This window comes from Arvicola amphibius, chromosome 12, assembly GCF_903992535.2.
Source record: "Arvicola amphibius chromosome 12, mArvAmp1.2, whole genome shotgun sequence".
NCBI lineage: Eukaryota > Metazoa > Chordata > Mammalia > Rodentia > Cricetidae > Arvicola > Arvicola amphibius.
Window position 1 is genome coordinate 34,833,311 of NC_052058.2, and position 21,545 is coordinate 34,854,855.

General features: G+C 45.1%; 1 protein-coding gene across 1 annotated transcript in view; it reads left to right on the top strand.

Moving 5' to 3' along the window:
* The window catches only part of Grid1 (glutamate ionotropic receptor delta type subunit 1), a 729,852-nt gene that overhangs the window by 201,915 nt on the left and 506,392 nt on the right, over positions 1-21,545 (top strand). The window contains exon 4 of the mRNA XM_038349621.1: positions 15,628-15,833. Coding sequence (XP_038205549.1) covers positions 15,628-15,833 — 206 coding nt within the window. The remainder of the gene's footprint in view (positions 1-15,627; positions 15,834-21,545) is intronic.

Genomic DNA, 21,545 nt, shown 5'->3' on the forward strand with positions numbered 1-21,545 from the left:
GGAATCTTGCCTCAGCCCCAAGGGGACCACTGATACAGGACACAAGGCTACCGAGAAATTCCATGCTATCCCTTACCCAGCAGAGCCAGCCAGCCTTCTGAGTTGAAGGACTTAATAGTCCCTTCAGATTTAGCAGGAAACACTGCTAAAAATCAATCCCAAATGTCTTATAAGTGAAAGGTGACAGGGACATCAAACTTTATTTGTGAAAATTCTGAAAATCATTAGCATATTATAGATTCCATAAAAAATATGATCTCACTCAGTTGACGGGAGGGAATTGCAAATCAAAGGCACTATTTATTGCAGTGGGAATAAGGGGCCTTGCAGATTAAAAAAAAACTATTGAAGAAGCCAGAGATCCGCAACATGAAAGACAGTGACAGATAAATATCACGGAATTTTCTACAAATACTTCTCCACTCTGAACAGAAGTTGGTGAAGAATTATTTTATAAACCCATTTTCATTATAACATGTGTAAAATGCAAATCTTGATCATTATGTAAATTAGTTACTTGGTGTAATTTACTTAATTCAAAGCACTTAATGCAGCGTGGTATGTTTTTTCCAGAGTGCCAGCATAGACGTTTATTTTAAATTGTTTTTAATCTCGATCTTCCATCCTGATTATTTTAAATGCTTTCCCCTTGTGTGTGTGTGTGTGTGTGTGTGTGTGTGTGTGTGTGTGTGTGTGTTTAATGGAAGGGAATAGAGGTTGGTGAGAAGTGGAGTGTGTTCTGATCAGCCGATAGCCTCTGTTGGCAAAACCCTAGGCAGGGCATGTGGGGGCCCTGTGTTTAAGCATGTATGTGGATGCGCTGCCGGAACATGCCCACAGGTGAAGCCTTCGGACCCTCTCTCTTCCCAGAATCTCCCCTCCCCTGGCTTTGTGGATGCTTCTGAAACCTGCCAAGAAGAAATCTCCTGGATATTATTGGCCCTCATTAGAGGTAGAATTGTGTCCCCTTTTCTCAGAGTTTTCAATGACAGCTTTTCCCCTTCAGCTACTTTGCAACTTTGAAATTCCCATTATCACAGAGGGAAGAGGCGACCTTTTTAGTCTCCTATTGTGTCATCGGATTGCCAGGACAGACCTCCTTTCTTGACGAGCCTCTAGAACAAGGGAGATGATTTGCTCATTTGAGAGCCCTTCTGGGGGCGTTCCTTATGCTGATGAGAAGGTTGGAAGGGAGCTGACAGCAGGAACATCTATTTTGCAAGGTGCCAGCTGTAATGTGTGCTTCTCACTGAAGCCTGCCCGGCTCTCCTGAGCAAGGTGCTGTACTTGTTTGCAGAGTGAAAATGGGCTCGGAGAGGTGGCCCTGGAGGTCATCCAGTTTGGGGGGGATGGAATGGAATACAGGCCTATGATTATTCTATGCACCTCTGGTCAGGGATTGGCTGAGGCGTGGGTGGGGTTAGTCAAACTAAGCATCTAGAGCGCTGCATCCCAGGCAACCAGACAAGAGGGTGTTTTGTTTTGTTTGGGGTTAGGTCAAAGTTGTCCATGTTTTGGGGGTATAACTTGATGAGGTAATGCATGTTATGTTACACAGTGTCTAAATCAAGCCATGCAAGGCTATAATTAATTCACGCACTGTCTCTTGGCAAGTTTCAAATATAAAATATACTGCCATTAACTGTAGTCACAATTTGCCCAAAGCGTGTCCTAAATTTATTCATTTTTTTAAAAAGCGGAAGTTTGGCCCTCTCATCAGCCCTCGCAGTTTGCACAAATGCCAGCCATAACAAGGCATATTCCTATCAGTTCAACTTTTTCACACTCTCTATATGAAGGAGATCCCATGGTACTCATCTCTCTATGTTTAGCTTATTTCATTCAACATCATGCTCTGGGATTTTCCTTCTTGTTGCAAATGGCATGATTTCATTCCTTTTTTCTGTGGTACATAGCATTCCATCATAAGCAAATTCATTGGTTTACTGATAGACAAATGGGTTGATTCTGTATCTTGTCTGTTGTGAATAGTGCTGCACCCACAAGCTTGACAGTTTCCATACAGACATTATTATTATCTAGCTATGGCAATGGCAGAAGGCCATGGGAAGACAGACACTGAAATGACAGATTGTCATATTAAGGGAGGAGAGGCGAAGCTGGGACGTGATGGGACAGGGATGTCTGATAGTAAGGACCTTCACTGTGGTGAACAGGGAAGGACTGGTAATTAGGGTAGGGCTGGTGGGTGTGAAACTGGGAGCTCCTTGAGGCCAGGGCTGTGGGGCTTTTGCATTCAAATGTTCTGATGTAGTGTCCTACTACTACGTGTACTACGGTACTATGTCTGTAGCATACCGTCTGTACTAACTGTTCTAAAGCGCTGGAGATTGAAACACACACACACACACACACACACACACACACACACACACACACACAGACAAAGAGACAGAGACATGGGTCACTCTTGAAACGAAAATGCCAAGAATGCCTCCTTGAATCAAGAATACCAACTTTATTGTGTTCCAGGGCAGCTTATATAGGCGTTCCTTGACCAATGGCCATCAACCTAACTCTCAGCTGCAAGCCCACCAGAAACCATTCCCCTGTCTCATGCTCAGAGCAGCTGTAAGCACAGGAAAACAAGATGTTTGCTCAGAGCAGCTGCAGGAAAACAAGCCCTTTTACCCCCGGCAGGCAGGGGTCATAGGAAACTCAGGGTCTGGGTGTCCATAGTCCCAAACACTCTGACATTGATCCCAGGATCTGGCTGAGAGCAGTGTTCAGGCAGGATGGGAGAAAAGGTAGAAGAAAGGGGAAAGAGAGGAAGGAGGGAATGGAAGAATAGAATGCAGAGCTGGAAAGCCATGGGGGAAAATAAATTACAAAAGGATTGTGAGCTAGACAGGACTGCTGCTTATGGGTGACATCACAGCAGATCACTGTAGTCTTGCCTTGGATATGGTGGGTGCTTCTTCACCAGGTTCCTCACACCCTGTTATGGTAGTTACTCTATGCTGGTGACAATGACAAAGAATTTGGAGCTGGTAGTGGGGGAAGGGAATAAGCAAAAAAGGAGTTGAGGTACTGGAACAGGGGGCTTAATAAGGAACTTGAATGGGTAAACTCCATCTGGGAATAAATTCAAAGAAATCTATGTTTGGGATCCCAGATAGGAAAGGACTCAGAGTGGTGTCTCAGCCTTTGGAAAATTTGCCAATAATCTCCAAACTCTGCTATCTGTGAACTCCTCCTGGTATGAGGTGGCAGCCCTCATACATATATATGTGTGTGTGTGCATTACAGATGGTAAAATATTCTTTGTGAGTACTCTCTGAGCTTGGGTCTTCCTCAGAGATTGAAATTGTAGGGAAAGCAATTTGAAATGTGTTCTTTCGTTTCAATTACTTTTGAGAAAGACAGTATTTAAAATGTCAGGTGACTGCCTGATCTTTAAGAAGGAGAGAGACCATCACAGATGTCACCCGAGATTTTTGAAAAGACTTCCCACAGATTCACTTCCTTGCCTGACACAGCTTTGCCTTTGATGGTGTGTGGTGTCTGTATGCTTGCTGAAGTCACCCTGGGCTGCAGGCTAGTGCCTTGGTTAGGCCTACAGTTCCATGGACTTCTGTGGTCCTGTCTTTACGTTAGATGCTGAGCCTGGCATGGATGGAGAGATGAGGAAGACCCAGGTCCTCCTTCTTGCACAGCTGCCTAGTTTTACACCTTGTTTAGTGTTGCTCACTTTGAAGGAAGCATAAATTCCAACTTGGGGAACTGAGAGGGTCTCAGAGGGAAGAGTAGTCTGAATTGGGTCCTAATGGAGATGTGAGGCTCTGATAGTTTCAAGGAAATATGCAGGTGCCCCCCATCCCCCTGTGTGTGCGTGATCTCCAGAGAAGGGCAAAGATCTTCTTTTTCTCATCCATGAGCTCCTGATTTGGTGGTGGAGGTAGCTGATGGAAGCATAGAAATGAAAAGCAGGAAAAGCTATTTGCTCCAGACTGCTTCTTAGTCCAAGTTACGATGCATGAGCTTATTTTGTATACATCGATAAAATCTCAAGAAGGCTTTTTGTTTACATGTATTTTGATTGATTGATACTTTTGAGGTTATTAATTTCTTGGCAACTTTTAAGTAAACTTATATTATTGTATTATTCATGGGAGGTTAGCGGCAAGCTATATTATATACATATATGACCTTAAGAGAGAACATTCTAGCACATTACATTAGTGGGCAGATACAAGGAGACCTTATAGGAAGCTGTTATGGAAGATCCTGAGGAGAACTGGTGGTGACCCCAAGAAGACACAGTGAAGATGAGCCAAGGTGTTTAGCAGAAGTGGAAGTGGAGGATGTAGGCCTCTGTTGACAGAGGAAGGTGTGATGTGAGAAGCCAGAGAGGAGCCCAGGATTAGCTGAGAGAATTACCAGGAGTGTGCAAGAGGAGCCTGGGAAATGAGTGGGCCAAGATGGGACCTTTAGTATCTGGAATCCCAGACCGCAGAGGGCTTTGGGTCCAGTCCCCTTGTGGAGACTTCCATTGTGGAGAACCCGGGGAGGATGAAGAGGCAGAGGGTCACCATTTGCTGATGACTTTGGCATGAGCTTTGGAACACAGTGACACAGTTAGAGTCAGATTTTGTTTAAAGTGATCAGTGGTTCCTAAATGGCAGTACTAGGGCATGCTTAGTAGAGAGAAGGGCCAGGTATGGGCCCTTCAGCCACCCCTCGCCTCTGGTCTTCCCTGGTGTCTGCTGACACCTCTTTCCTTTCCTTGATAGTTACTGTTTTGCAGGGCCCAATTCCAGGACAGCAATGCCCTCCTTCATTTGTCATCAAAGATGCCTCATTGTGTAACTCTCCAGGCATTGCTTCTTCTGTCTTGAGTGGTTTCTCTGAGGGGCTTTAGGAGCCTACCACCTCCTCATTGCTGCTTTCTCACGGGGGACTTTCCTCTCCCCACCCCGACATCTGCTCCAGGCCAACATGGGTTTTCTTCAGAGCTTGTGAGTGTGGAAAATTATCTGCTCCATTGTTCATTTGTTCTAGGCCTGTTCTCAGCTCCCCAAATGTAAGTCATGACAGCAGGAACACTGTAGTTCCTTCAGTTTTATTTCCCAGAATCCAGCCGGGAAATCCCACATAGAGAAAGCTCTCAGTGGCTGTCTGAGGAAGGAGGGCATGGGCAAGCAGTGGCAGGAGGGTTGCAAAGACTTCTGATGACCAGGGCCCTTGAGAACCCAAGAGAGGGTAGCAAATCTGGAGGAGGCATTGCAGGAGGCCTGTCTTAGGCTGTCATATCTGTTGTTTGTATGATGCAATTGTGTCCTTCCAGCCTGCTTCCTCTGAGGATGGGACTCACTCACTGCCCCTGTAGAGTGCTGGTACCTCTTTCTCCTGTTTATTCAGGTTCTTGTTCCTTCAGAAAACAAAGCCCTTTCTGAGTAGATTCTGGGTAGGACTGCTTCCTCTGAGGATGGGACTCACTCACTGCCCCTGTAGAGTGCTGGTACCTCTTTCTCCTGTTTATTCAGGTTCTTGTTCCTTCAGAAAACAAAGCCCTTTCTGAGTAGATTCTGGGTAGGACTGATCTGACCACAGGCATCTGCGTTCCTGGGGTCAATGGTGGGTCTGGTTGGAAGAGGTGACATTCAGGACAGACTGCATGGCATTGCTCTCCAGCCCTTTCCTTAGTCGTCCCTCTTGGGGAAATTCTGCCATTTTGAGAAGCAACAGAACAGACAGCAGGCTTTACTGCAGAATGGAGTATGGTGGTATTGCACACTCTCTTGCAAGAAGAACATGACTTTGGTCAGACAAGTGGCTTTCTCAACCCTCTTCTTGGGCAGCAGGTAGGAAGGTGGAGGAGTCTGCTCGTGGTCAGACTGGTTCTCTGCTCCAGCCCTCCCCTAGTGCAGATGAGCTTAGAACTGACCTTTTCAGCCAAGTGGGAGCCGCTGTTGTAGCTAGGGATGATGTCTCCTGGGAAAGCTGCCTTTTGCAACATCGCTAATACCAGGAGTGAAGAACCTGCTGCTGCTAACAAACTTAAACTCTCCCTGATGGCTCAGTCTCAACGGGAGATGCCTCAACAGAAGCCAGAAACGCACTATCAAGGCATGCAAGAATTCTCGGTGCCTTTGTGCCCCACACATACATGTTCTTGCTGTATCTGTGGGCCCTGACACATGCCACCCATTCATGTATCTTCTGTTCCATAAGGACATGAAATAGTGCCATAGAGTGAGAAGGGACCTTGGCAAAGGGACTGCAGGGAACTTTATTCCCAGGCTGAGATTACAGGTTGTGCTGGCACAACTCATGTGATCATTCATATCACGCCGTGGCCCTACCAGACAAACAAAGCCATGTGTGCTTTGATGCTATACATGCCATGTAAGTGTGCAGAAAGATTCTGTGGATGTGGTCACTCTGCCATTTTACCAACTCATTGTTCTCTTAAAAGGTGTCAAGAGGAGCAGGGTCCCTGGGTCTTTGATGCTTGTCAGTTGTGATCATATCTGGGTCATAGGTAAGGCCATGGGACACTGAGAATTATTGGCATTCTGAAGAAACTTCCTGAGGACACATGGCCTTGCCTGAGTCCATCTTCCATCCCTTGTGAACGGTGCTGCCCACAATCTTTTTAAGGTACAGGTCTTGCTCTTTTCTTTGCACCTTTGTAAGGAGTTCCAGATAGAATCCATCCAATGACCTTGGCCTTTCAGTTAGTCACTGCTGCTAATCAAGCTGTCTCCAAACTTAGTGGCTTAGAACAAGAATCATTTATTATTTTTGATGAGTCCATAGTTCAACCTGACTGTTCTGCTGTGTCCGCACTTGTGTCTGGGTTCTGCTGGTATGTGATTGTAGGGCTTGCTTTGGGGCCATCCTAATTCTTCTGTGTGTCACAGCATCTTGTCAGCAGGCTACCCTAGGGCCATTTATATAGTAGTAGCCAAGCCCAAGGGCAGAAACTGAAACATACAGCCACTCAAAACACTGTTTGTGTTACATTTACGTCTGTCCTATAGGTCAAAGCTGTCTGTGTGGACAAGACAGAGGGATATTCAAAGTGATGGGACTAGAGAGACCATTCCCAGGGGCACAAAAGCAGCCATATACTCCACTTGTGGATACTGTTTATACTACATTGGCTTCTGGGTGCTGAGACGTTCTCTGGGTTATGATGGGTAGCGCGCTTTCTTTCTTCCTTCCTTCCTTCCTTCCTTCCTTCCTTCCTTCCTTCCTTCCTTTCCTCCATCTTTCCCTCCCTCCCTTCATTTTGTAACTTTTTTCTTCTCTTATATACTGTGTTCCAGCCACAGCCTCTCTTCCCTCCACTCCCCTCAGTCAGCCTGCTCCTACCTCCCATCGTTCTGTCTCCCCCAATTCACCTCCTATGTTTCCTTTCTAAAAAAAAAAAATCAGGCCTCTTTGGGCTATCAACCAAACACGGCATAACAAGAAGCAATAAGACTCGGTATAAACCCTCATATCATGGCTGGATGAGGCAACCTAGTAGGAGGAAAAAGGTTCTAAGTACAGGCAAAATGGTCAGTGATAGCCCCATTCCCTCCGTTAGGAGTCTCACAAAACACTAATGTACACAACCATAATGCATATGCAGAGAATCTAACTCAGACCAATATAGGGTCCTTGATTGTCACTTCAGTCTCTGTGAGCTCCTCTGAGCCCCGCTTAATTGACTGTGTGGGGCATCTTCTTGTGGTGTCCTCAACACTTCTGGCTTCTACAATGCTTCCTCCCTGTATTCTGCAGGGTTGCCCTGGCTCCATCTAGTGTTTGGCTGTGGGTCTCTACATCTGCTCCTATCAGTTGCTAGGTGATGCCTCTCTGATCACAATTGGGCTAGGCACCCATCTGTGAGTATAGCAGAATACCATTAGCATTTCTCTTGACACAAATTCATCTAAGTTTATCCATACTTCCACAACTGACAGGATTTCATTACTTTTTATGGCTGAATAGTACTCATTTATATTTATGCCCTGTGTTTTTCTCCATCCATCCATCTGTCCGTCTGTCCGTCCGTCCATCTGTCGATGGATACTTAGGTTGATTTCACATCTTGAGTATTGTGAACAGTACTGTAAAGCCAAACGTGTACACAGGCTATTGCCAAAGCTATTGGTTGATCCCCACAAACTGATGGTAAGCCCCATTGCTGAAGACAAAAACCTACATAACTCATTGAACATGGAAAAGTTGAGCTGGTGCCTACACAGAGCCTTCACCCCTCCTGACTAGTGTTCTTGGTACTGGAAGTTACTTCACATGCTACCAAAGGAGAAACAGACATAAACCTGGCTACAAACCCTTTGATTTATAATCATGACCTGCTTGCAAGATGTGCTAGTGAAAGTTTATGGGTCTAACCAACCAATATCTGATTGTATTTAAGACCCGCTTCATAAGAAGGAACCAGTCCTCAACATTGCGTGGGTGGCCAAGATCTGGAGCCTAGATAAGCCATGGGCCTAGAGGAAAACTAAATAGTACTGTTCAGCAAAGGGAACATAGATAGCAACAAAATGATTCCTAATGACATTCTGCTATACTCATAGATCAGTGTCTTATTCAGCCATCATTAGAGACCTCCTGCAGTAGATGATAAATATTGAGACACATAGCTGGACAAGGCCCCAGATAGGGTCCCAGCACTGAGAGAAGAAGCTGACACAAGCCCATCTCTAACTCAGATGCTTTCTTCAACTGATGCCCATTTGTAAGTGAAAACTTAGTTTTTCTTTCCAATGGAGTCTTATTGGGTATATAAAACAATTCTTTTTAAGTTTTTGTTTGTTTGTTTGTTTTCTTTTCTATTGATTTTATTGAGCTGTACATTTTTTTTCTGCTCCCTTCCCTTCCTTTACCTTCCTCTTCAACCCTCTCCCCTCCCCTTCATGCTCCCAATTTACTTAGGAGATCTTATCTTTTTCTACTTCCCATGTAGATTAAATCCATGTATGTCTTTCTTAGGGACATACATTGTTGTCTAGGTTCTCTGGGATTGTGATTTGTAGGCTGGTTTTCTTTGCTTTATGTTTAAAAACCACTTATGAGTGAGTACACATGATAATTATCTTTCTGGGTTTGGGTTACCTCACTCAATATGATGTTTTATAGCTCCATCCATTTGCCTGCAAAACTCGAAGATGTCGTTATTGTTTCCTGCTGTGTAGTACTCCATTGTGTACATGTACCACATTTTCCTTGTCCATTCTTCAGACAAGGAGGGGCATTTAGATTGTTTTCAGGTTCTGGCTATGACAAACAATGCTGCTATGAACATGGTTGAGCACATGTCCTTGTGGCACGATTGAGCATCCTATGGAAATATACCCCAAAGTGGTATTATTGGGTCTTAAGGAAGGTTGTTTCCTAATTTTCTGAGAAATCGACACACTGACATCCAAAGGGGCTGTACCAGCTTGTATTCCCCAGCAATACAGGAGTGTTCCCTTTTCCACACAACCTCTCCAGCATAAGTTGTCATCAGTGTTTTTGATCTTGGCCATTCTTACCGGTGTAAAATGTCATCTCAAAGTTGTTTTGATTTGCATTTCTCTGATGACTAAGGATGTTGAACATTTCCTTAAGTGTCTTTCAGCCATTTCAGATTTCTCTGTTGAGAGTTTTCTGTTTGGGTCTGTACTCCATTTTTTAAATTTGATTATTTGGTTTTTTTGATGATCAATTTCTTGAGTTCTTTGTATATTTTTGAGATCAGCCCTCTGTCTGATGTGGGGTTAGTGAAGATCTTTTCCCATTCTGTAGGCTGTCGTTTTGTCTTGTTGATCATGTCCTTTGCTTTACAGAAGCTTTTCAGTTTTAGGAGGTCTCATTTATTAACTGTTTCTATCAGTGTCTGTGCTGCTGGGGTTATATTTAAGAAGTGGTCTCCTGTGCCAATGCGTTCAAGTGAACTTTCCACTTTCTCTTCTGTGAGGTTTAGTGTTGCTGGCTCTATGTTGAGGTCTTTGATCCATTTGGACTTGAGTTTTGTGTATTTTGATAGACATGGATCTATTTTCATTCTTCTACATGTTGATATCCAGTTATGCCAGTACCATTTGTTAAATGTGCTTTTTTCCATTTTATATATTTTTCTTTTTTGTCAAAAATCAGGTGTTTTGATTTGCATTTCTCTGATGATTAAGGATGTTGAACATTTCCTTAAGTGTCTTTTAGCCATTTCAGATTTCTCTGTTGAGAGTTCTCTTTTTGGGTCTTTGATTCAGTTCCATGGGTCCTCCTGTCTGTTCTTGTGCCAATACCAGGCTGTTTTCATTACTTTATCTCTATAGTAGAGTTTGAAGTCAGGGATTGTGTTGCCTCCAGAGATCCTTTATTGTACAGGATTGTTTTGGCTTTCCTTGGTTTTTTGCTTTTCCATATGAAGTTGAGTATTGTTCTTTCAAGGTCTGTGAAGAATTTTGCTGGGATTTTGATGGGCATTGCACTGAATCTGTAGATGGTTTTTGGTAAGATTGCCATTTTCTACTATATTAATTCTACCTACCCAAGAGCATGAAAGATCTTTCCATTTTCTGGTGTCTTCTTCAATTTTTTTTTCTTTAAAGATTTAAAGTTCTTGTCATACAAGTCTTCCACTTGCTTGATTAGAGTACTCTGAGTTATTTTATGCTATTTGTGGCTATTTTGAAGAGCGATATTTCTCTGATTTCTTTCTCAGCACATTTATCATCTGTGTAAAGGATGGCTTATTTTTTTTTGAGTTAATCTTGTATCCTGCTACATTACTATAAGTATTTATGAGTTGTAGGAGTTCCTTGGTAGAAATTTTGGGGTCACTTATGTAAACTATCATATCATCAGCAAATAGTGAGAGTTTGACTTTTTCTTTTCTGATTTACATCTCCTTTTGTTGTCTTATTGCTCTAGCTAGAATCTCAAGAACTATATTGAATAGATATGGAAAGAGTGGATAACCTTGTTCCTGATTTCAGTGGGATCACTGGGAGTTTCTCTCCATTTAGTTTGATGTTGGCTGTTGGCTTGCTGTATATTGCCTTTATTATGTTTAAGTGTGTTCCTTGTATCTCTGCTCTCTCCAAGATCTTTATCATGAAGAGATGTTGTTTTTTGTCAAAAGTGTTTTCAGCATCTAATGAGATGATCATGTGGTTTTTATTTTTCAGTTTGCTTATATGATGGATTACATTGACAGATTTTCATATGTTGAACCAACCCTGCATCTCTGGGATGAAGCCAACTTGATCATGGTGGATGATGTTCCTGATGTGTTCTTGGATTCAATTTGCCAGTATTTTATTGGGTATTTTTGCATCAAATTTCATGAGAGAGAATGGTCTATAATTCTCTTTCTTAGTAATGTCTTTCTGTGGTTTGGGTATCAGGGTAATTGTAGCCTTATAAAAAGAGTTTGACAAAATTCCTCATGTTTCTATTATGTGGAATAATTTGAGGAATATTGGTATTAGTTCTTTGAAAATCTTGTAGAATTCTGAGTTGAAACCATCTGGTCCTGGGCTTTTTCTGGTTGGGAGACTTTTGATGACTGTTTCTATTTCTTTAGCAGTTATAGGTTTATTTAATTTGCTTATCTGGTCTTGATTTAATTTTGTTAAGTGATATTTATTCAGAAAGTTGTCCATTTCCTTTAAGTTTGTAGAGTATAATTTTATGGAGTACAGGTTTTCTAAATATGACCTGATGATTCTCTGGATTTCCTCTGTTTCTGTTGTTATGTCCCCCTTTGCATTTCTGATTTTGTTAATTTGGATTTTTTTCCTCTGCCTTTTGGTTAGTTTGGATAAAGGTTTGTCTATTTTGTTGATGTTCTCGAAGAACCCACTCTTTGTCCCATTGATTCTTTGTATTGTTTTCTTTGTTTCTATTTTGGTGATTTTAGCTCTCAATTTGATTATTTCCTGCTGTCTAGTTCTCCTGGGTGAGTTTGCTTCTTTATGTTCTAAAGTTTTTAAATGTTCTGTTAATTTACTAGTGTGGGATTTTTTTTTAGCTTTTTCATCTAGGCATTTAGTGCTATGAACTTTCCTCTTAACACTGCTTTCAGTGTGTCCCATATATTTGGATATGTTGTGTGGTCATTTTCATTGAATTTTAGGAAGTCTTTAATTTCCCCCTTTATTTCATCCTTGACTCATTGATGCTTCAGGTCAGCATTGTTTAATTTCCATGTGTTTGTAGGCTTTCTGGATTTAATGTTGCTGTTGAATTCTAGTTTTAAGCCATGGTGATCTGATAGGTAATGGGGTTATTCCAATTTTTTTGTATTTCTGTTGAGGTTTGTTTTGTTACCTAGCATGTGGTCGGTTTTTGAGAAGGTTCCATGAAGTTTTGAGAAGAATATAAAACCATTCTTAAGGCCAGATCCCAGGCCCAGCAGTAGATGGCCAACACAAAATGAATTTAATGGTAGTTTTGGAATTTTTTTTGTCTCACAATACTTCTCTTGAGCATTTTGTATTTTTCACTTTTTATTTTTTTATTTGTCATTTGTTTACATATTATGATTTCCTATTTTGGCATTTTTATGGGATTTCTGTGTGTTCCAGTGTGTATATCCATGCATCTATATATGTTTTTTGTACTCTTTTATTTGGCTCTTTGTTTTTCTGCTTGTTTGTTTATATTGTCCTGTAAAGGTTTTATCTTATTTATATTATTTATTATTATTATTATTATTGATACTTGTCAGCGTCCTTGGAGGGCTATCTGCCGGCAGTATTGTCCTCACTCTGGAGCTTAGTGAAGAGACCCCTCCTGGTGCCTCTTTGCTTCTTACTCAGGGCCCTAAGCCCTAACTTGTATCATGTCTGTGTTTCAGGGTGAGGTTCCCAAATGTACAGACCAAAGTCTTGGCTAGACTAGAGCACAGGTGACTGCAGGCTTACCTGTTGGTTTGCTTTGCCTATCTCTGAAATGGCCTGTAGGATCCTCCTCAGGGTACCACAGTTTTCTTCTTTGGATCATTAGGAACCTGGCTCTCTGGACTACCATGTGCCAGCTTCTTGGACCCAAGAAGGCCATTGCATAGGAATCGTGTCTTTCAGAGTCTCATTTTATTATAGATGAGCAAGTTGAAGAGTGGAAAGGAGAAATGCTTTGCCTGGGTGTTTAAGGATCTCTCAGAATTTCCAGCAGGGCCTACTCTTGGCCTTTCCCCTGTGGTAGTCCTGGGACTACTCCTGCTATGGTGAAGCTGAGACTAGACTTACTGGTAAGTCTGCCTTCCTGTCAAGATAGGAAGCTGAGGGCCTCTATACCACCATCCTGGACACCCGCTCATGTAGAACTGTGTGTGACAGCCAGGAGGAGGCATTTCCAGAGAAGTACCAGGAAATAAAACCTGTCTAGTTAGCACTACATAGTGATTGCAATCTCAGTGACCCACAGGGCATGGGGACAGTGGCCTTGTGGGACTAGATGAGGTACTCCGAATCCTCTAGAGGAGCTGCCCCTGGGATCAGGAATGTAAGGATAAGGCAGTGTCCTAGGGTTTCTCTTGCTGTGATAAAACATCACGACCAGAAAACAAGTCAGGGAGGAAAGGGTTCGACTTATACGTCAACATTGCTGTTCATCATTGAAGGGAAACAAGATAGGAACTCATACAGGGCAGAATCCTGGAGGCAGGAGCTGATGCAGAGGCCTTGGAGGGGAGCTACTTATTGGCTTGCTTTCCATGGCTTGCTCAACCTGCTTTCTTACAGAACCCAGGATCACCAGCTCAGAGATGGCACCGCCCACCATGGGCTGGAATTTCCCACACTGATCACTAATTGAGAAAATATCATACACCTAGATCTCTTAGAGGCATTTCCTCAACTGGGGCTCCCTCCTCTGATGACTGTATCTTGTTGTAGTGATATTTCATTTGTATTTTAATAAATAGATTTTTCCTGAAGGTCATAGAGAAAAACAGTCACACTGATCAGCCTTACAGACCAGGCAGTGGTAACACACACCTTTAATCCCAGTAGCCACACTAGTTTGCCATAGAAACCAGGCTGTAGCGATGCACGCCTTTAATCCTAGCCCAGAGAGAGGAATATAAGACAGGAGGAGACAGCTCTCAGAGAGTCTCATTCTGAGATTCCTGGAGGCAGGATTGCCATTTCAGAATGAGGTAGAGGTAAGAGTCAGTGGCTGTGTGTTTTGCTTTTCTGACCTTAAGGCCGAACTCCAATATCTCTCTTTGGGTTTTTATTAATCGTACTACGGCTTATATGAAGTTGACACCCCAAACCAACCAGCACAAGGAGGTAATGGAAGTATTCTAGGATAGCAAAATGACTTTCCTATTTTGTGTTGACAATTTAGGTTACAAGTGACAGAAATGAAACATGAAGTGGCTTAGGAAGCAGAGGGAACTCTTGGGAAGTCCAGGAGACAGTGTCAGACACAGATGGACGTCAAGGCTTGAATAGCATCAAAATAGCGGCGGTGTCCCCGGCTTATCCCTGCTTGCTTCTTCTGTATTGGTTCCATTCTTGAGCAGTGTCCCTTGGGGGAAGTTGGATTGCTTGTGCAGAGCTGTTGCTTCATGTTTCGTAGAGTCGTACTTAACAACAACAGCGATGCTGGGCGGTGGTGGCGCATGCCTTTAATCCCAGCACTCGGGAGGCAGAGGCAGGTGGATCTCTGAGTTCGAGGCCAGCCTGGTCTACAAGAGCTAGTTCCAGGACAGGCTCTAGAAACTACAGGGAAACCCTGTCTCGAAAAAACAAAACAAACAAACAAACAAAAAAAAACAACAACAGCGACAACAACAAAAACAAAGAAACAGCTCCTGGCCCCTCACGGTGGTAGGTCAGTGAGGGTATGTCATCTTTCTGGGCTCCAGGATCCACTCTGGACTCCTACCCTCAGGTAACTGATTCAATTGACTTACCTCGTGGATAGATGTTCCTTCCTAGTACTGGGGAAAGTCTCAGTGAAGGACCGTGGCCATCTCTTTATCTCTGAATCAGTTGGAACATGAGCTTCTGATTGGATTTGGGATGAGTCACCTCTTGGTACAAAGCAAGAGGAAGGAAGTTCTAGGAAGAAAATCGGATCCTGAAGCAAGACAAGGCCTGTGGTATTGGCTAGGGGTCATCACATGAGATGCTGACATTCAGAGGATTAGAGCGTACCACCCAGAGTTAGAATGGCCCATCCCAAGACTGGGTCAGGTCTCTTCAGGGTAGTCAGTAGTCTTATCTGTCTCTAGAAGTGTCAAGAAACCTCTGATGTGAGGTACAGAGGGAGATGGGGAAACCCGAGGCAGGGTCACCAGCCTGTTTAGCCTGGAGTACAGAACGGCCAGTCTGTCATGTATTGAGACTACACATGAGAAAAGAAAAGGATTACAAAGGGTGGTTTCTGTCATAGTACCTTTCAGACGGCAGAAAGGATTCCCAATGCTAGATGATAACCACTCTATACCCTAGGGCTGGATGCTGATCAGGATGTTGGGTCTAAGTTGCTGCCTTGCAGCCTGCTTTGAATGAGTGAGTAGACAGGAACCCCGTTTCTGCTGGTGGCTGCCTGGGTTGGGAGCATTGGGGTTAGTGGCCCTCCCGGCTAGATCCCTTCCCATTTAAAGATGGTTCTTCCTTCCTCTTCTCCCATGCTCAGATATCCGTGGGCTCCAAAGCTTTCTGGACCAGGCCTCACGGCTGGGCCTCGACGTCTCTTTACAAAAGGTGGACAAGAATATCAGTCACGTGTTTACCAGTCTCTTCACCACCATGAAGACAGAGGAGCTGAACCGCTACCGGGACACGCTGCGCCGTGCCATCTTACTGCTTAGCCCACAAGGGGCCCACTCCTTCATCAATGAGGTAGGTCACGGGAGCCGAGGCCGCTCATGCCTGATGCCCAGGGCCGCTGAATGGCTCAGGTGTATAAAAGAAACACAGGGAACACATGAGCGCTCCGTCCCCAGTACCTGACTATACAGAGAAAAGCCTTAACACGATTTAGCTACTGATGGGTCCCTAACAGGTGACCCACGTTCTTCTCTGTCTCAGAAGAAGCTATGGGGCAGGTGGGAAGCCTGCTTATAGGTTACTGCCCGGATTTTCCAAGTTGAAACCCAGATGTTTTTCCTAGTAGTTTTCTTTTTTTGCTTGCATCCACCTGTAGGGATAAATTGAGTTTCTATCTCTTTGGAGAAGTGGGCCGGTTTGCCGCAGGATTTGTTGACGTTCAGTGGAGGTGTCTGTGGCGTAGCAAGTGATGCCTGGAGTGAGCGAGCGTTCTTCTTTGGTGCTTGTGCTGATTGGTGTGTGCTCCTTTTAAAAACACCTCTATTAGGGATCAGGACTTCCACAGGAAGGCAAGGGAGGGCCTCCAATTTCAAAAGAATCCAATAATTTGAGATCAGACTAGAAAACTGAGCTAGGAGAGCTGGCTGGGACTGGTTCCAGGGGTCTCATGGCACAGAGGTGGTAAACAGAGAGTGGCTGTCAGTCCCTGGGCCTGAGTTGGTTTGCGTGGAAGAGCTGGCTAGGGGTGTGGTGCGTCTGGGAATGGGTGAGGGCCCAATGGATCGTAGGAGTATAGAACAGTGGATGCTCCCTGGGGTTTCCCTCCTGACCCAAGCCACCTTGCCAGCCTACTCTGATTGCAGGTAAAATGAAAGAGAAAGGCTGAATTATACTAATTTCATCTGATGTACTATGCTTCCTTATTCTGCTTCTCCCCTCTAATTAATTATCATTCAGAATGCTACCTCATGCATCAAGAACCAGCACGAAGCCCACTGCTGGAGAGCGTAACACTGGGAACGCTTAATTTGGTGTAGTTGGCCAGCAGCCCTGACGCTCTCAGCTAATCAGGCTCTGATCATGCTGGTGGTCAGCCAGGCTGTGCTGTCCTGTGGGTTCTCAGCGTCCTCACCAGCGCTCTCTTCCCTGTATGCAGTGATTCAGACTCGGATTAGCAGTGCTGACATGACCGGCCTTTCTCAGAATGCTCCCAGTGGTGTGTTTGCAGAAGGTGGCTCACGGGGTGACTCTTCTCTCTGTTTACTGCCAGACTTGGATCCGTCTACCCTGGGGAGAGTGTCCATGGCTTTTGTCACCAGCTTCCCAGCTTCTCACTTTGTTCTAATTCCTTGGCCTTTCTGCTCATCTTCTTCCCTCTCTGCCATTGATCTTCTAGGACGCTTGGGAGAGGAAAGAAAATGGGACTTGCAGTTCCACAGATTCTGGTCCAGTCTCTGCTCCACTTCCTGTCTGTGTGATGTTGATCAATTTGTTTGATCTTTGTGGACTCAGTTGCTGCAGCTGCTAAGATCATGGTGCAGAAAGAGGCAGTGCTGAGAAGCGTTTGGCTGTGCATATACACGTCTATTTTCCATCTACACGAATCTAGGCCTTTCTTGTTTCTCGGTCCCCGAAGGATTTACACAAGACCACAACTGGCCTAAATGTGTTATTTCCAAGTGAGTGATTATTCAGACTCCCGTGATGCGGGGTGCACCGTGCATGGCTTTAGCCAGCTGCCTCTTCTAATCCTCCAGACTGTGTTGGCACGCTGGGTGTTTGGGGGCGTGGCTACAATGGAGTGGCTCCTTCCCTTGTCAGGCAGCTCTGGCTGGAGTGGTGTCAGGAGACTGAGTGTGAAGACAGTCTCTGAATTCGGATTAGAGGACACACCACCTCTGCTTTTCTTTAAGTTACTCTAAAGTCCTAGTCTCTGGTTCCTGGCCATGTCACCAGACATAGAGGAAGCCATCCTTTTTTGATGCCCATGTGGGTCTGGCCCTAGGTGCTCATTTCCCCCTCAGCACCTGTTTCAGTTGTGATTTTAACAGATGTTAAGTGATTTGTATCAAATCATTGTTACTAAGAGGCAGAATGTAATTCCAGTCGGGGTTTGGCCTGTTCCAGAGTCTTCTCTCCACCACTGCTGGTGACTTCAGAGGACACAGTGGTTACACTTTCTGTCAAAGATGCATGTGGCTGTTGCCAGCGTCCCCGAGGAAGATATGCATGGGGTTGTTCCCAGGCCTCATTCTAAGAGTCTTAGTGTGTCTATTAGGCACAGATGGGAAAAGAATCTAGAGACTGGAGGACACTTCTGTCCAGATGTCTAGTCCTGCAAGTCCCCTAAAAGACGGGGAACTCCATCCTGCACAGTGGTCTTGTTATTGCCTGGGGACATTGCTTGAGCTCCTCAGGCAGACTGACCCACTTTCCTCTTTGTTAGGACAGGACGGATGATTCTCGCGAGGGTGACCCCCTTTCTGAATCTTATGACATTCAAAGCACTGTCTAGAGGAGTAAATGGGCTCTCATCTCAGCCCTCCACTTTAGTGAGAGGCCACTGCCGTGTGGATTGGGAGGCACAGAGAAGCTGTAGGGCCGTGTAGGTTGTGCGGCCTTCCCAGCTGCCGTGTCTTATTTCTCCCTTTTACAAGCATGACTGAATGGGAGTGGGTGAAAAGTCAGCCCTGCTGGAAGACTTGCCTTGCCCTAATTGTGAGTCTGCTGATGCGCTTGACGCGTTCATTGTTGTTAGTACCGAGCCTTGCGCACCATGACCTGCTAGGCTGCCAGTGAACCGTGTTGGAAACTGTTTCTCTGAGTAGTAACCCTGCTGAAGCAGTTCACTGCCCTGTGCCCTTGGCCTGCTTGTTGCATGGTACCACTGGATTATCTGTGATTTAACATCATGAGGCACAGTGTTGCCCGGAGCTAGCAGGTTTCCAAACTCTGATCTTGGTGATTGGTGGGAGGGTGGGTTGTAGGAGACCACCATCCTGGTGCTTGCCTGGGTCCCTGTGGGCTCATGGACCCACTGCTATCCATGACTCAGTCTTTTTTTTATTTTATTTTTTCTATTTAAATAACACTTTTTTCATTTATTTTACATACCAACCAGTTTCCCCTCCCTCCACATTTCCTGTCCTCTCCATTTTCCCATCTACCCCCTCCCCATCCACTCCTCCTCCATCTCCATTCAGAAAGGGGCAGACCTCTCATGGATTTGCACAAAGCAGGGCACATCAAGTTGAGGCAGAACCAAGCTCCTCCCCTTACATGGAGGTGGGGCCAGGTAATCCAGCATGGGGAAGAGGTTACCCAAACCCAGCTAAGTGCCAGGGAGAGGTCCGGCTCTCACTTAACAATGAGAAGCCTTACTAAGAGACCAAGCTATACAACTGCATGACTCAGTCTGAATTCCACATTTTCTCAATGACGTTGACATAGTGTCTTTAAAAGGGCTGGGTTTATGGCTCCGTGTAGGACTGTTGGCTAGCATGTACAAAGATTTGGGTTCCACCTGACATCATAATAAAACAGAAACAACAGCAAAGTAGGGTGGTCAGAAGCACCCCTGGAGTAGCTGAGTTTGGAGGAGAGTCTCCCACCCCCATGCTGCCTAGAACAGCTGAGCTGGGAGGGATTACATATGGTATTCTCGTCCCAGGCCTGCGATCACCATACAAATGTCCTTGTGGCTTGCCGAACAATTTCTCCCTCCGGCAGGACGTGCCGTGTTCTGTTCTTGGCCTTGGAGGGAGGGAGGGAAGGAAGAGGGGGGCAGGGAGGCTCCTTCCAGTCACCTTACCTGGAAGTAGGCTGGGCTCACTGTCTCTCCAGTTCGGCTTTGGCACTGGCTGGTGGATGACTTTAGCGGGCTGTGAGTTTGTCTGTGATGTTATCTTCACTCAAGCCTGTCAGCTGGCTCACCAGATGGGCAGGTGGGCATGGGTCTTTCTGCTTCACTCCAGAGCCTTGCGAACTCAAGCAATGAAGTCAGAAGCTGCTGAGAGGGGCTAAGATCAGGGCCCTGCTCTGGAGAGCCTGCTCAGCAACAGCTTCTCGAGCTGTCTTCTCACACAGTTCCATCTGTCGCGTTTGCAGATTTAATGAGCCCCAGCACTGTGGCTTGCTTCCTGCTTCCATGGGGCTTCCAGCTTGGTCAGGGAAGATGGAGATATGAAAAAGTCCTGTTATCCATAGTGGCAGAAGGGATGGAGCAGTACCTTGTGGCCAGGGAGACAGATAGTGACAGTGTCCAGGAGGCTTCCTGGACGCAGCAATAACAAGGCTAGGCCTAGAAGGATGAGCTGGCACTAACTGAATGGATACAGAGGGGCAGGTGACCAGAAATGTCTGAAACTGAGGCTAAGCTGATGGGAGGAAGGACTCCTGAGTCAGATAAGGGAATCAACTCTAGGCAGGATCAATTGAGGGAGGGCAGTTACAGGTCTTAGAGGCTAATGGTCCACAGTCTTCCTGTCTTCATCCCTCTCCAGGTCGTGTTTGATGGGGGAGAGCAGCTGTCCACTGACAGTTGGCTCTTCACTGGATGTATGTGTCCCATTTGTCACTGACTGTCTTTCATCTATCCCTCCATCTATCCAGTCACCTGTGGACCCAACCAGTACTGTCTGGTGGCTCCTGTGGATCAAGGACCACATTAAATACCAGAATACAGGAACGAGCCAGCCTTCTCCCTGAGGCCAACTGGACCACATACTACAGAACATCCTCAGAAGCTAGCAGAGAGGAGGTGACCAAGGGCTCCCTCCCACTGAGGCTTCTGCTAGCTGTGTGTGAGCTCTCAGATTTACCCTTTCACCTTGTCATTGTTTGGGAGCCTGCTTCTAGCTTTCCATAGTCCCCTCTCTCCTTTGCTTCTTCTGTATTTTCTTCTCTTTCCTTTCCATCTGCTTTGTCTAGTTAGAAATGAAAGCCTAGCCAAACGCTTTGTAAAAGACAGTTGATTGGTGCTCTTCATTCACAATGACAGGCACGGTGTTCCCTCCCCCAGTGTCCCATGAAAATCGGGCTTTCTTTCCCTTCTAGCAGGATGGAAAACCATGGGTTGGGGCTATGTAACATTCACTCTTTTCTCATTTGAGAGTCACCCCAAACCTGGCCATCTTTTGGGGGAATAAGTGGGTGTTTCTTATAGTTCTTGTTTCCTGTAGAAAGGCTTATAGCTGAGGTTATCTCGTGTGTGTTTTGGCTGCATCTTTGGCTGCTCAGCAATTCCTAGGTGGCTTATTAATCCAGGACTTTGGTCTTAAACCTTCTGCTGTTGGGAAGACTTATAGTTAGTTGCCTTAGAATCCTATTCTAGGTCAGCGGAGGTCAGCAAATAGCCTGGTCTTCTCCTATAGGTGGAGTGGTCCTCACCCAGATGTGCCATGTGGTGGGAGCCAGCACAGGGCTCAGAGATGAATATATGGGGCTGGATTGGGAGTAAACATTGATGTAAGCAGGTGTGGGAGACTAGTTCACAATATGTATGTATGTATGTATGTATCTATGTATGTATGTATGTATGTATGTATGCACAGAGACAGACAGACAAACACACATGCACACACAATACTTTCTCCCGTTTTCCACTCCCCAACATATCAAGGATATAACCAAAGACAAACCTGTAACACCAGCCCCTCAAACTGGCACAGTCTGTCAGGCACCAGCACACACACAGACAGACACCCCTAGAGAAAACCCACGTTGCAGTGTGCCCCTGTATCAACCAGAGTGGTGACCTTCTGGCGGCAGAGTGGTCCAGGGTGA